At 39.1% G+C, this 17,013-nt stretch overlaps 1 protein-coding gene across 16 annotated transcripts in view; it reads left to right on the plus strand.

Annotated features, from left to right (window-relative positions):
* The window catches only part of PDE1C (phosphodiesterase 1C), a 573,061-nt gene that overhangs the window by 499,181 nt on the left and 56,867 nt on the right, over window positions 1–17,013 (plus strand). For all 16 annotated transcript variants that reach the window (XM_054494175.2, XM_054494171.2, XM_054494172.1 and 13 more), the window contains 3 exons: window positions 1,506–1,681; window positions 8,601–8,831; window positions 15,700–15,777. In XM_054494175.2, coding sequence (XP_054350150.1) covers window positions 1,506–1,681; window positions 8,601–8,831; window positions 15,700–15,777 — 485 coding nt within the window. The remainder of the gene's footprint in view (window positions 1–1,505; window positions 1,682–8,600; window positions 8,832–15,699; window positions 15,778–17,013) is intronic.

Below are 17,013 nucleotides of genomic sequence, written 5' to 3' on the forward strand. Positions count from 1 at the left end.
CCTTCTCATAAAAATTTGTCTGCCTCTTTCCTCTTCTCAGAGGAGTTGAAATTGCATTATCCGTACTCTCCAGGCTAAACTGTAAGAGGTGACCAAGGTCTAAATCATGGCCAGCAGGCACCTGGTACTGCCCCTCCGCCACCCCATTTGCTGCATGTTTACCTGCTGTGCCCAGACAATCTTTGCTCATGTAATACTCCACAAAGACAGTACCACTCATCAAGAGTACTTACAAAGAAATGAAACTGACTTTCATTTCAAGGTTTGCACAAAGAACGAAGTAGAGAAAAAGAATCGAAAGCTTGAAATCACCTTCTACCACCACATCATTATATCAAGGGCAGGTCCTCATCACTTACTCCTGACCTCATCACTTACTAGCTGTGCAATCGCAGGCAAATTGTCTCACTTCCCCCATCTGAGAAAACGTGGATTATAATACTCAGAGGTGGCTGGGAAGACTAAATAAGTTGTTAAATCTGTGTTAAACCTTACAACAGGATCTAGAACAGAGGAAGTGCTAGCTACAATAAAGTCTTTATTAGATATACTACTGCTATTACGACTACTACTAATCTCCTTGTTCATGTAAAACAGTGGGCTTTGTCATAAAGGGGGAAGAAGAGAAATGGAATGAATAGGAAAAGAAGCAAAGAGCAGGAAAAGGAGTAAAGAAAGACAGGCGTTAGGACAGGGGACCCCAGGGATGCTCCAGATGGATAGACCCTCTTAAGTTTGCTAACAAGGAGGACAGAGCCCCCTGCCAGAGTCCCCATGGCCCCATACCTCTTCAGGCAGTGACTGAAATATATTCTGCTTGTCTAGTCCATCATGAATTTGTATTCCTACCAGTCACTTCTTTAACCACTTGGTAGCAGTAGTTACTTCTTTGAGATTTTCCAGAAAGATGGTGCTTTCTAATATTTACAAAGTTACCCATAAGGTCTTTTGCATGACCTAGTCCCTCACAATCTCCATGCTGTCCGCATTTCCATCTTCTTCCAGCAACTTAAGGAAATTATCACTTCCCCTGGACTTGGGTATGCTGGGATCAGAAAGACCTTTGCAGGGGAATGGTAGAGCTGGAAAGAAAGAGGAGCAAGTTGCTAGGTAACTTGGAAAAGTGGTCAGTGTGGAAGCAGGTAGGTGAACTGTGGAATTAAGTAGATGTCCCAGTTCAAATTAGTCAGTTTCAGAGAACAGAGCAGAGAAAATTCACATGAGGGGATTCTGGTTATTGGGAAAAAAGAAGAGGCCAAATAGCAAAGAAGAAATATGAAGAATATAGAGACTCTTGAGACTGCAATGTTGATGTTTTTCCTGCTGAAAATTCACAATTTCCCACCGGTCATATATGGAAAATAGAATAATTATAAACCTCAGGATCCAGAAATTTCACAGCAATAACTTTAGGAGTGCTAACCATTCCTCTCCTGGGCTTGCTCATTGGCAGACATTTTCCAAACACTAACTCTCTTCTTCGGTATGATTTTTTTCTCTTCCAGTTTGAATAGCATCAACTCGTCAGATGCCAAGCGATCAGGTGTCAAGAGCTCTGGTTCAGAGGGAAGTGCCCCGATCAACAATTCTGTCATCCCCGTTGACTATAAGAGCTTTAAAGCTACTTGGACCGAAGTGGTGCACATCAATCGGGAGAGATGGAGGGCCAAGGTACCCAAAGGTAACATGCCACAGACCTGTCCAAAGCAATTCAGCATAAAACAAGGTTGTCTTCTCTGAGTTATGTGTGTTACAAATAAAGCACAGTTGCTCAGGATGCAGATTCAAATTGCTGAATGTTAGAATCTACCATCTTTTGATCTTCATAATATCTACGAATCAATGCATGATAAAATGCAGCAGACCTGCAAGCCTCCTGACATGATTCCCTTTATGCTGTGAGACTAAACTCCTTTTTCTGGTATGAAGACTCTACAGGACATGGGTGTTATTATTTCTTGATTTCTGCTAAACATCTTGTCGTTTTCACATGATGTCATGTGGCACAACTGTGAGGCTTTTATTTCTTCTTTTACCTAAGTAAAGACCCGCTAATAGTCCCCTTGCCTTGGCCATTATGTTGGGATATAAGGAGATTTAATTTTCTTACAGGCATTTTTATATTCCTTTCATATTCTCAGTTTCTCTTCATGCATTGCTCAAACCATATAACTGATCTTCTGAGATGATGGTAAATTGTCGGTAAACAGAAATTCCCTGAAGCAGACATCATCAAAACTAAAAGTTGTGGCCCTTGGTACTATCAACAGAAAAATATGGAAATTTGTATGATTTGAGAAGCTTAAATTCCTTTGTTCATATGTGCATTTGTGACTACTAAGCATGTCCTCCATGATCGGTACATTCTACATTATCATACTAGGGAGAGATGCCCTTGTGCACAGGTAGCACAAACCTGAGATAAGGGGTCTGTGTTGCCTGATTCCAGGTGGGGACAAAGACATGGTGGCTCTGGGAGCCCAGTGAGGGGACGGGGCTTCCTGGAGGTGAGCCTTCAACAAGAGTCAGCTTTTGCTAACATCTATTGCATGCCTACTGTGTGCCAGGCTGTGCCCGGTGCCCGGGGTACAGAGATGAGTAACAGACATCCTTGCCCTCAAAGCTCACAATCTTGTGGCAGGGGAGGGGACAAGACATTACTACAGAATTTCATTCAAAGGAAGAATGGAAGTTCAGTCAAAGCCCTGAAGTTGCCACTGGCACCACCAGCCTAAGCCCTAGGCCCTCACATCAGACAAAAACACATCATCCCCTCCCCAAACACAACATCTCACATTTTTACCCTCCTGGTGTCAGTATACCAGGTGAGAAGGGTGGGGACGGTGGGTAAGAGCATGTTCTAGCAGTGTTGGTTCCCATACATCGGGTTGAGGCTGGGGGTTCTGCTTCCAGTGTAGGAAAGCAGCACCCTCACTGTTGGAGTGATTCAAAGGCTTGTCCACAAAATTCTGTCCAATTTTGTGACTTGTCCATAAAATTCCGTTCAAGTGGCTGCTCATTTCAGGTGAGGCAAAGGGTTTATATTTATGGCACTTTTAGGGCATAATTGAACCCTTATCGTTTCAGGACAGATGTTGCACCTTGAGCTATGGAGGGAGCCAACACCCCTTCCATATTTTAAGTGCACCCTCTCCTAGTCCATTCAAATGCTTTAAACATTTGAATCCTCCCTGTTGGCAGGCGTTGCAAGCAGCGATGGCAGCTACTGCATCATCTGCAAGGAAACACTCTCTTATAATCAATTACACTCATTACACTTGAAAATTCAATATCTGACAACATGCAATTTAAAGAGGCACTTCAAAATAATTTGTTTGCAATTATCTGGCTTACTAAAATTACCTTCAGAAACTAATCACCTGGGGAAGCATTTGACAGTTTCAGGAGAAAACTGGCCCTTTAAAAGGAACAGATATGTAAACAGCTAATAATTTTTAAATGCATTAGATATGGGGATAGAGATAACTATATGTTTGAACTATTTTGGAAGCACAAAGAAGTTGTCTGTAGTCCTGCTTGGGAGTTTGGGAAGGCGTCATGTAGCAGACTTCTGGGATTAAGACCTGAAGGAGGTGTTGTATTTAGAAATGGGAACAACAAGAAAGGGGTTGGGCAAAGGCACAGAGCCTGGTGTTACAGATATTTTGTGGGAGAATAGTTTGGTTACCAGGGCACATTTCAATTAGCAGGGAAGGGGAGAGAGAATTGAGTCTTGACTGTAAGGGTTTTTTTTGGCAAATTCAGATAGGTTCTTTGAGACTCACTTTGGGGATGATAATGTACATCGCAGAATTGAGGTGACTAGAAATAATACCTATAAAGCACTGAGAAAGGAGCCTGCACAAGGTTGGTACCTAAGTAGTAACTGTTATTTATGCAAATTGGAAAAGAAGGTTAGAGGTTTGAATACAAAGTTCAGGTGGTGGTGAAAATAGCAACCTGTAACTAATATTTTATAACATTCTTAGCAGCTCAGTAATGCTGTTGACTGGTTGACTGGTGCTAATAAGAAATCCAGTTCGCATCTGTTTTCTGTTGGTGGTGGCTGTTTTGTTTGTTGCTCTTTTTTTCCAGATGACACTGATTTCAAGAAAGGCTGTCCTCCATGGGGCACTTGAACATGTATTGTTAGTAAATGCACTGGAAATGGGTCTTGGTTTTGTTAACCAACCTGATTTACAAAACTAGGTAGGCAAGAACTGATAATTATTAGGAAAGATTAAATAAATATTTTTATAGCCCTTAGAGTTAAAAATCACTGTTCCCAACCAAAGATGTATGGACATAACAATTTTCAAGTCTAATCAATATTGATTAATTTCCATTTAGTATTTAGTACTTTTTTTTAACACTTATTTTCTGATGTAAGACTAACGTGTTTAGGTTACAAATGTTGAAGTATAAAATATATATATATATAAAAGAAAATGAAAATTACTAATTACCTCTCTAGACTTATATAACTATTATTAAAATTCTGATGTTATTCTTTTTAATTTGCTTTTCTGTACATACGTATAAGTAAAAATTTTGCCCACAAATTGGGATCATAATATAATATTGTCTTGTATTTGGCCTTTCTTTTGAATATTTTATTCTGATACTGAATATTGTGATTTACAATATATAATTATTCATTTGCATATTTTTCTCATTTTTGAGTTTTTAATGTTGATTGAAGTTTTCTGTCAGCTGGAGCACTTCTTTCTTTGACTAAAATTTTCAGGAAGCGGGAACACCTTCTATGTTCTTAAATGTCTAGAAGCACCTTTCTTTTGTTCTTGTATAGAACTGAGATTTGAACTAGTCAAAATTCATATAGTATTTTGGGTTTTCTGGTCAGTTGCTCTCTCTTTTCTCTGTTTTTTCTCTCTCTTTCTCTCTCTGGTTGTAGGTAGTTTAAGTAGGCATTTCAGACAATTATATCAAGGGATAATTAGCCCAATACGGTTTTTAACTGAGACCCTATAGTGTCATTATTCAGGAAGACAAAGAAATCAATGTATTTCCCCAAAACTGTACAGACATGCATTGTGGGGTAGAACTGGCTCTCCACTGGGAGGAAGCAAATTTATGGATCTTGAGGGCTCTGCTCTATCTTAACTCTTAGCTGCTTGCTCTTGGCTGTTTTCATACCAAGTCCCAACACCACAGACAGTCTGACATGGGAAGCCAAAGGAAACAGAAATGAACTGCACATCTCTTGCTTTCTACTAGTCAAGAAGCCTAGTAGATGCTGAATCTAAGACCTGAAAAGTGAATTCTCTGTATACTTGCTGTTATTGGAACCTGTGAGCATGTACAAAATAACTGTTCTCAACTCCTTTTTCTTGTTGTATGAAAATTTCATCTATACTGATAATTTCACCCAGAAAATATAAACGAATATGATTGCAGTTAAAAAGACCTACCTCCTGTCAATGTATTTTCTTTTTTCTTATTTATGTGCTTGCTTGTTTCAGTCTACAAATTTTGAGTTGTACCACTTTGGGTGTCATGCAGTCGATCACACTAATGTCAGCTATCTCAGAGATGTGACTAAGAGAGAGAAATTGAGTAGAAAAGCTGCAGGACCACCTGCTGGAACATGATTGCTGTAGAGAAATCATACAGTAGGATAGGCTCATATCTGATTTGATCATGATGTCAGAAGGGCTACCATTCATTCATGTAAACTTGAATTGCCCGATAGCTACAGTTGAGGGAAAACCAGGTTTGTTTCTGAAATGTACGCCCTGCCACCAGTTTTTTGTATGTTTTTTGCTAGATTTCCCATGGGAAATTGGTCTGACTCAGTTGTCAAATGAATTTCTCTTGCTCAGATAATATTTTATACTCTCTTATAGCAAACCAGAATTTAATACTTTCAGTTTTTTTCAAAATTATTTCCAACTTGGGGTTATTTTGAATATTGAAAATTTGCCATGGATTCAGTGGGGATTCTGTGAGGGGCTTATAAATTATTTTCTAAAATTGATACCAGATTCTGAGTATGAATGAATTCTTCTCTTCCTTGCCTCAGTTTCCCACTCTGTAGTAAAAATAGTCATCTTTTTACTCACCTACATTATTGGTTAAGGAAACTAACATTTGTCAGATGACTACTCTTTCAGAATAAGACTTAGAGTTTATATATTTTCGGTATTTTATGCCTGTCTAAATTGCTGAGGACTGATGAAGATACATACAGATAAGGTTACACTTGCATATAGGATAAATCACACCCATAGGGTACATTTCATTTAGTCAACAAATACTTCGAGTGTATGCTACACACCAGGCACCATGCTAAGCACTGGGAATTCAGTAGCAAGGATGACATTTAAACCCCATCCTCAGTCACTGAAGAAGGATGAGATAAAGCCTGAGTGAACATTCCAGGGGACCTTCTGTGGTCCTGCATCCTACTGAGAATGCCATCTCACCATCTTCTTCTGCAAGAGCATTCTTTCACTCTGTAGTTGTACCTTTCTATAAAGGCCAGAAGACATATTATACTTTACATGCACATAATTATGTTGTTTGTAAAGAAATCTTTCCTCACCTTTTCAATGTAAATTACAAATACATCCTTTTGGGGAGTAGAATGTCATGAAATACTGAATGGCGAACATTTAACATTTAAATCAGTACTTCTCAACTCTGTATGTTTAAATCACCTGGAAAACATTCAAACTATCCTATTCTTGCCCCTCCTTCTCCAGAATCTTATTTAATTTGTTTGGGGATGAGGCTAGGGCATTGGTTTGGATGGATGGATGGATCAATGAACGAAAACATAATATATTAAGGAAGACATCTTAGGTAAGCAAATATAAAGGCAGGAGAAGTAGACTAAACCAGACATCATAGACTTTCACAAAATACATGTCATAAAGCCTCGTGAACGTGTGAAACTGGACCAAATTTGGGCTTTGAGCTCTTTAGCAACTAAAACAAAGGGAAACATGATAGATGCATAGTCACTCTGGTGTCCATTAGATTAAAAACAAATGGATTATTTATGAGCGTTAGCTTTTTTCCAGGACCAAGGCTAACACAAAGGAAATAAAGAAAACACCTGATAATGATGTGTGGAGCATTTTAAAACACATGTAGAGAAAAATGTAATAATACTTTTCCCAGTGGAAGTTGATGGCACAGGCTGGAAGACCTTTGGAGTGAATTAAGCACTACATGGGATGAGTCTCTAGAACCTTGGAGGATTGGGCTCTGTTGTGTGTCTTCTGTGTAGGTTATTCTCTACAATGCAATGCCACCTCATTGCCTCCAAAGCCCTGCATGATCTGAACCCTGCTTGTCCTTGGTCATTTGACCACGTCATCTGTCACTAAGCCCTTGTTAAATTTACTTTAACCATACTCAATGTTCTTTGAGCATACCAAGCTCATTTCTACCTCATGGCCTTTGCATTTTCTAGTTCCTCTGACTGAGATACTATTTGTCCAGATTATTGCATGGCCAGCTGTTCATCATTTAGGACTTGGTTAAATGTCACCTTGTCAAGGAGGCCTTCCTTCTCCACCTCCTTGTCTAATGCAATTTCCCTCCCCTATGCTGATTATATTCCAGCATATTACTCTGCTTGGTTTTCTGCAAAGCACTTTTTACAAACTGCAAGTATCTTAGTCATTTGTTTACTTAATTATGATCTCTTCTTTGTAAATCGACTTGCTTGCTGCTGTATTCCTCGTACCTAAAATAGTGCTTAATGCTACAACTGCTCAATAAATATGAGTTGGATGAGTGAACCAATCTTTTCATAAATACTTAACCTATGCATTTCTGCTGTGGTTTTGACTAAGCACAGAGCCAAGCCCTTTTATAATCAACTGGATTAGAAATAATGCTAGCATCTTTTTCATTAAAAGGAAAGACACAGACCAGGTACCTGGCCAAACTAAAGGCTACCTCTCATCTTGTGGACAGTTAGAAGACCACGTTTTTTTCATAAGGCTCAATTATCCCCTTCCTTGTTTTAAATTAACAAACAGTGTCCTCAGTGTGTTTGTCTTCAGTTGCTCTAGTGTTGGATATTTTCCCTTTTTGTTTTGTAATCAATTGTTTGTGTTTAAACTCTAGGTCTTAAGCAAGCCCACATGAAGCTGCAGTTTTTACTGTGGCTATGGGAAAGTTTTATGATGTCTCTCAGCCTTGATTTCCACATTTGTCAAATTGAGTCACAGTAACAGTAGCTGCTGTAAGGTCGTTTTGAGGATGAAAATAAATAATCCCCAAAAAACACTCAGCATAATACTTGGCAGAGAGAACACATTCAATAGAAGCTATTAATAATGGTGATATTAATAATACCATTATAATATTGGTTTATTAATTATAATCCTTATTATTTTCTCCCTGACCCCTCCTCTAACTGACTATTTTCAGAATGACATCATCATGAACCTATTTTATTTGTTTCCTAAGTATACATGCCAATCTGATGAATTAAGCAAAAATGTACCCAAACACTCAGTAAACACCTTAGATACTCTTTGTGTATTAAAACAAGCCATTCTCCTAATGGCATGACCTCTTTTTCTCTTTTCTGTGCCTTTCCCAACTTGCCATGGACACAGAGGAGAAGGCCAAGAAGGAAGCAGAGGAAAAGGCTCGCCTGGCCGCAGAGGAACAGCAAAAGGAAATGGAAGCCAAAAGCCAGGCTGAAGAAGGCGCATCTGGCAAAGCTGAGAAAAACACATCTGGAGAAACTAAGAATCAAGTCAATGGAACACGGGCAAACAAAAGTGACAACCCTTGTGGGAAAAATTCCAAAGCTGAGAAGTCATCAGGAGAACAGCAACAGAATGGTGAGTAGACTTGCACTGGTGAAGGGCTCTTTTCGCGGCGTTAATGACATGATGAATGGAAACTGGTGAATAACCCTACTGATGGGGACAGCTCACAGGGCAAGGCTTCCCTGCTCATCCAGTTCCTGCTGATCCCACCTCAATGGGCTGCAGGATTCCAGCAGAAGCAGCTACCAGCTCACCTGTGCCATCCTCTTCAGGGAGATTAATACCTTTCTGGCCATTTCCAGCTGCCCTGGAGACTCTAGCCAGTGCCTGCCTGGCTGCTGGGGGGAAATTACCATGATCAACCCCAGCACATTCCTGAGTGCAAAGTGGGTAAATGGAAAGTCATTTTCCCATATATACCATCCCTCTATGAGGGCCAGGTCTCAGTTTTGCCTGAGCCTATTCCCGTAATAGATATCTGTATATCTGTATGTGTACAAGTGTGTACTTTAGGGGGACCAGCTGTTTCAGTTTACCTAGGACTGGGAGACACAGAGCTTTCTGTTTTAAAAACAGAAAAGCTCCAGGCAAACTGGGGTAAGCTGGTCACCATAGTGTGCATATAGTTATTGATTTCTTATATTTAATGCAACAAATATCGATCTACGTGCCAAGCACCATGCTTAGCACTAGGGATTTAGAAATGGAAAGGCCACAAGAAGCCCAAAATATCAAAGGTGATAGAGACATCCTCCAAATATTTCTAGTGAAATGTGAGCAAGTGAAAGTAGTGACATGGCAGATAAAATGCCCAAGGAACATGTGCAGAGAAAAAGACATTAGCTTTTTGGGGACTGGGGATTATAAAATGGGGTAAATGTCAGAGTAGGCTTCAAGAGGGGGTTTTCAGTGCTGAAGTTGGCTGGTCAGATGGGTGAAAGAGACTTCTGAGTGGAGAGAACAAGATGAGCAAGTACACGGGGCTTTGATTTGGTTCCCTTGTTTAGGGGCAGGTAGGAAGTTCTGAGTCTCCAGAGCTTGCAATTGCCAGGTTGTGGCTGAATAGCAAGGTAATTTAGCAGTCAACAGACCTAGATTCAAGTCAAGCTGTGCTTCTCCCTTTTCAGTGTCCTTGGCCAGGCTACTTAACCTTCTACTGTTTCTATACAATGTATACAGTAATACCTATTCACAGCACAGGCCTCATGGAACCTTCAGTAATACTCATGATAGTAAAAACAATGAAGAGAATAACAACAAATAGCGTATATTGACTGCACACTAGATGCTGTTTTAAGTTCTCTTTTTACATATTCATTCTCTTGCCTGCCTGATGGGGGCAGGTAATCTACTCAGAACTGTGTTCTAGCTATTATGCCACAGGGCCGCGGTCAACGATTGCTGTATGTAGAAAGTGCTTAACACGATGTTCTCCAATTATTTTTATAATTATCCATCTATAACATATAATCAGAGAGCAATATTTTAACACATGTAATAATAATGATAGCTTACATCATATTCCAGGAACCTTGCAAAAATTACTTCAGTTAACCCTGGTGACCACCCTAGGAGGCACAGAAGGCCATTGTCCCGACTTGTCCTGCCCCCTTTTGGAGACTGCTCTTAATTTATTTGCTTTGTATTCAAGTGCGTTATGGTCTGGAAAAAAAAGTTATAAAGAATTTAATAAGAATTTTTCATGTACCCAAACTACCATTTGATCCAACAATCCCACTCCTGAGTATCTACCCACAGGAAAAGAAGTCATATGAAAAAGATACTTGCACATACATGTTTATAGCGGCACGATTCACAATTGCAAAAATATGCAACCAGCCCAAATGCCCATCAATCCATGAAAGGATAAAGAAATTGTGATATGTGTGTGTGTGTATACATATATATGTGCGTGTGTGTGTACATATATATACACACACATATATACATACATATATATATACACACATATATACATACATATATACACACATATATACATACATATATATATACACAAACGCGATGGAATACTATTCAGCCATAAAAAGGAATGAAATAATGGCATTTGCAGCAACCTGGATGGAATTGGAGACCATTATTCTAAGTGAATTAACTCAGGAATGGAAAACCAAACATTGCATATTCTCACACATAAGTGGGAACTAAGCTATGAGGATGCAAAAACATAAGAATGATACAATGGACTTTGGGGACTTGGGGGAAAGGGTGGGAGGGGTGTGAGGGATAAAAGACTGCAAATTGGGTTCAGTGTATACTGCTCAGGTGATGGGTATACCAAAATCTCACCAATCACCACTAAATAACTTACTTATGTAACCAAACACCATCTTTTCCCCAAAAACCTATGGAAATAAAACTTTAAAAAAATAAAAACATACGTTCATACAAAAATTTTTTAAAACAAAAATTTATTGTGTACCTGTTACTGTTTTAGAGGGCAGTACAGGCCCCTCCTTGCTACCCCTTCTGAGGTCTAAACCAACTGAGAGATAGGTAACAAAATCAGAAAGTCAATGATCAAGACATCAGCTCCACTAAAACTGGAACTGACTTGGGAAACACAGAGTTCGTCTGCTGAATACATGGGCTTCTTTACATTTTGCTCTGAAATGAATTTACACAACCAGGCACTGTATAGCCAGGCACAGGACTCTTCCCCCACCCCAGCACCCTGGAAGGCTGCTTCTAAAGTGACAGAAAAGGTGTGTGTCTGACAGAAAACATATCTCAAAGCAGTCTGGGATGTGGGTGGCTGGGCTGGGCTGTGCATGCTCAACCCTACCTCCTAGATAAATAATCACTCCTCTCAAAAGAGGAACATGTAAGGGGTGGTGAGAAAGGCAAGGTGTGTTTCTTCCCTCTGCTTTTTCTTTTAATAGAGTGGGTTAGAAATGTCTTGCCCTTAGTAAAACCAGTAACAATAATACCACCATTTTATTGAATGCTTAACATGTATCAGACATTGTACTTGAGATTCTATCTACATTAAATCATGTAAAAGTTCTAACAATTCTATGAGGTAGAAACACTCATTCCCATGTTGTGGGTGGGAACATTGAGACTCAGAGAAGTGAAATCACTTGTGTAAAGCAAGCAACCATTAAGCAGAGATCTCAGGTTAAACTCTGATCCATGTGAGTCTCAATGCTCTGTTCAGTAACCAGCATGTCCCTGCGGTTTGGTGCCTTCAGGGACAGAGGCCATCAGAGAAATATGGAAACTTAACTGCTGTTTATAAGAGGCTTACAATATACTTATTCCAGGGATTGGCATGCTTTTTCTATAAGGGACAAGATAGTAAATATTTTAGGCTTTGCAGGACATAAGGTCTCTATTGCAACTACTCAACATTGCCATTTTAAAGCAGCCACAGATAATATGCAAACAAATGAGTTAGCCTGTTTTCCAATAAAACTTTATTTATAGAAATTAAAATTTGAATTCTACGTAATATCATATGTCATAAAATATTTGTCTTCTTTTAACCATTTAAAAATGTAAAAGCCATTCTTACTTTGTAGGTCATAAAAAACCAGGCAGCAGGGCCAGGTTTGACCCATGGGCCATAGTTTGCCAACCCCAGGTCTAGTCAGTGGGAGAAACCAATAAATGCAAATAAGCTAGTCACAAAGAAGGATATGAATTCTACCATAGGGAAACAAAGACCCAGAGAGGGCAGATGTGGAAATAATAATTCATTTTGAAGTTGGTTAAGGGGAAATCCTGAAAGAAGCAAAACGGGTACCTGAGTCTTCAACGAGGCTGGCTTGATTTCACAACTGTGCTTATTTCCTGAAATAAGCAACAGTCTACCATTTCCCTTTAAAAGTAAGCAGTGAATGAGAGGTGGGAAAAGAAATCAGTTTAGAGCAATAATAAGAAAGCCTAATGGTGGTTCGGGACTATATTACAGCAGCCTAATTAAAATGATTTATAACTGCACAGGAAGTCTCTTTCACTTCCCCTTGTTTATTGAGTAACAGCTCACATCAGCCATTACTCCAGATACAACCCATGGGAAATTACCTAATGGGTTTTGTTCAGGCAACATCATCAAACAAGCATGTGTCACTGTCCCGACCCCCTTCTTTGTGGGGTGCCCAGGATATCTTCCAAGTTAGAGCTGAAGGTTGTTGGTGAAGGGGGGGTTCTCAAGGTTTGGGCACCCATTGGCAGTGACAGGATCTTCTAATCTTTGCCCTCTGTTGAGATGACTTCATCCCACAGCCTCCCCATTCCTGGCTGAGAACAGGGACCATCACGGGCTGCTGGTTAGCAACCAGCAAAGGGAACCATCTCCATGACTTCCAGAAGACATCCTGGTGTTGCTGTAGCTGTGGGTAAAGCTCCAGTTCAGAGCAACCCAGAGGGCTTAAAAAGCATGCATTAAGAGTGTGGGGGCTCATTGAGGGAAGAATGAACTAGAAGGAACTAGTTTGACTACAGGGCTCAAGATCCTTGAGTCCATCTCTGGCTTCCTTAAAATAGGGGAAAGCCAGTATTTGGACTGTTTTGTGGGACCTCTGAAGGATTTCTTCTCTTTTGGTGGTGGAAGAGGTGATGACCATGTCCTCCACTTAAAATCCTCCTGTTTGGACCCTGGCCAGAGTAGACTCCCCTGCTCCTCAATTCTTCCACCCACTCTGTATTAGTCTGTTTTCACACTGCTGATAAAGACATACCCAAGACTGGGTCATTTATAAAGAAAAAGAGGCTTAATGGACTCACAGTTCCACGTGGCTGGGGAGGCTTCACAATCATGGTGGAAGGTGAAAGGCACATCTTACATGGTGGTGGCAAGAAAGAATGAGAACCAAGCAAAAGGGGTTTTTCCTTATGAAGCCATCAGATCTCGTGAGACTTATTCATTACCACAAGAACAGTATGGGGGAAACTGCCCCCATGATTCAATTCTCTTCCACTGGGTTCCTTCCACAACACATGGGAATTATGGGAGGTACAATTAAAGATGAGATTTTGGTGGGGACACAGCCAAACCATATCATGGTCCATCCCATTTCAGAATTAAGAATGAGAGGGAACCTGGAGAGTTTATTGACTTCTAGCTTAGCTTAGTATTTGTCAAATTCCATTGAAAGTATGTGGTTTGTAGAATATATTACAACCCCCAATAGTCCTGAATCATCCTTAAATAATCACTTCTTTGTAAATTCATAGACCAAAGGCATTTAGAAATGGAAATAGTGAACAGAAGTCTGAAATCTAAAACTTGAGCTTCATAGAGAAGTTGCAAATACTATAGTTGAGGGCTTGACAGTTATGCTGCAAGAGGGAGATCCAGGTGCAAGGTTGGGGCAGATGTGAGTTCAGGGTGGGGTATGAAACGTGTGAGTGGGCAGTCCATACCCCTTGACATAGATGGAATGGCCTGTGTTCAACTGGCTGCAGGAACCTCAAGAAAAAAACTCAAATTTGGAAAACATCCTTAATCATCTGGTGAGTGGGTTATTCAGCAAATTTTACAAATTGGACATTTAGTGAATGAATCTTTGATGAAGTTGTCTACTTTCAATAATAGTAGCCCCTTCATAATGGGCTATTAGAAGATTTAATAAAATGATGCATGCAAAGCATTTAGCACACTGCCTGGCACAAATAAAGTAAACAAGAGTAAATCCTGTCCGTCATACACATTCCCTGGAGGCCCAGCTCACTCCAATTATTACTGGGATCTTTTGGCTTCAATAAGTACCAGTATTTGAGTGAGAATGTGTTCTTGGTTTTATGCAGGCTAAAAAGAAAGCTTCCATTAGTAAGACTGGTAAGAAAATATCCAACACGTGAAAATAAGGCTGGGTGAAGAGGCCCCTGACCTTTCCATGTAATACTGGCATATTGTTGAACACATATGCCCAGGGATTGTTAAATTATTTTAGATAGGGGTGCAGCACTATTTTACTGTAAAGAACCAGATAGAAAATATTTCTGGCTTTGCCTATCTCTTTGCAACTATTCAGCTCAGCTGTTGCAGCATGAGAGCAGCCAAGGGCAATATGTAAATGAGTAAGTGTGGCCATGTTTCAAGAAAACTTTATTTGCCATAATCGATGGTGGGCACCATTGACCCAGGGGCCTTAATTTGCTGAATGCTACTCTTGAAGAACATGACTGTGTTTAACTTTATTTACTATTTGATTCAAGCCTAGGTACTGTGAAGTTATATGCTAATTTATAGATTTTTGACTGAGAGAGAAGATAACCCCAAAAGTTATGGTTTTATTGCCCTGTAGGATATAACCAGTTTTCTCTCTAACGTAGCAAATATATTTTCACATGTTTCTAAAATACCTGTCAATACCCAGCTCCAGTACTCTTGGCACCTTCTTACTATTACCTCATAAGTGGGTTAAATATATTTTTGACACGTGTTCTTTCTAAGAATAGCATTTTACAACTTTTACAAACTACATTTTGACAAGATCATTTATTAAAATACCATTTATAGCTCTGTTTTAGAATAATAATAACTGTATTGAGTGATATGCCTTCTAATTTATCCAATATGCCTATAAGGTAGGTATTAACATACCCATTTTGCAGATAAGAAAACTGAAGCACAGAGAAGTTAAATAGCTATTAATTGGTAGAACTTACAGTTAGCTTGGGTTTCTCCTCACTCCACAGCCTAACAGTAAATCTTAACTGCTTCTCTTAGAAGATAAACACATAACTTAACTACAACTCTGTTTAACAAGAACTTTCAGCCTCAATTTCTGCATCACAATCCAATTTCCAGGACCTAACATGATTACAAAAGATATTTACACTCAGACACATACACTCTCATGACTATAAAATTATGCTGCACATTTTTAAACCTTGGCAGGTTTAAAGATGTTTATAACACCCCCCTCAGCTGTATACATATACTGTTTGTCATGTTTATTACTTTCAGGTGACTTGAAAGATGGTAAAAATAAGACAGACAAGAAGGATCACTCTGACATCGGAAATGATTCAAAGAAAACAGATGGTAAGAGTATTATTCTCATTACATTTTTCCATAAAATGTGCAGTTTAATGTAAGCTTGTTAGAATCATACCCAAAATTGAAATAGTGGTTGTGAATATATTCTTGTATCCTGAAAAAAAACCCTTCAATATATTTAAAGGGTACTATTATCCCTTTATCAATAATTTATAAATTATTGCTATATCTCTTCCCCTTCACCCTACTTTCTCCATCACAAATATTTTCTATACCTTTCTTTTCCTACTTGCCATTTTTCATCTTAAACATCATAAAAAGTTTATTTTGGACTTGCTGATCAGACAGCTAGAATGGAGTATCCATATACTGCTAATGTATTTATAAGTTTTTTGATGGGGAATCATGCAGCATAAATGAGAAATGTTCCGTGTTTCATGTTTTCATGTTTTTTTCCCTTGAACTAGTTCTTATTTTTGTTTAAAACAAAAACAAAAACTGGGGTCTTTATAGTGCTAATGTTGGGAGGCAGAATATATGGTTGTAAAATACAGTTTTGCCAGCAAGAACAAGTCCTAAAGGCAATGACAATGCAAAACGCAAGATTAACAACATTTTACTGTTTCTAAAACCTGAAAGTTCAAAGTATATTACCCTTCACACTTTGAACTATAAGATTGAAACACCTGCCCTGGCCTTTTACATAAACTTCGTTGTTTCAGCTATCACACAGGTTCATTACTAGTTATCCCCTCATACGCAGACATCATATTAAGCTAAAAATTAAAGTTTCCACGGAGTGGTTTTTGAGAGAATCCGAGACTCTCTAAATCATACCTCCCTAGAGACATCATATTTGATGCTAAACTCTTCTTTGAAACATTTGGTTAGAATACCTTTGAAGAACAAATGCTGGGTAACCAGGTGGAAGAGTAAGAATAAATTGGAACATAATTCTTTGCACATCTATTATAAAGGAAGCAGCCCCTTTAGCTTTCAGCCCTAAGCTGTTATGACATGCTGTCTTTGCTTGCATGCATGAAAACAGTTCTCAAACTTTTTCTAAAAAGACAATGCAAATAATTAACTCCAGGTGTCTTATTACATAATACCTGGGGAACACATACCTGCAATTTTTTTTTTTACCAATGTGCTTATGCAAATGGAAATCACTTACCTAATGAGTGTACCCTTCTTGAATAATTGTGACTAAGAAGTAAATTACACAGAACAAAATAGAATTTAGAATGACAGTCTCTGAGCCAGACTCTATTATAGGTA

The sequence above is a fragment of the Pongo pygmaeus genome, chromosome 6 (assembly GCF_028885625.2).
Source record: "Pongo pygmaeus isolate AG05252 chromosome 6, NHGRI_mPonPyg2-v2.0_pri, whole genome shotgun sequence".
NCBI lineage: Eukaryota > Metazoa > Chordata > Mammalia > Primates > Hominidae > Pongo > Pongo pygmaeus.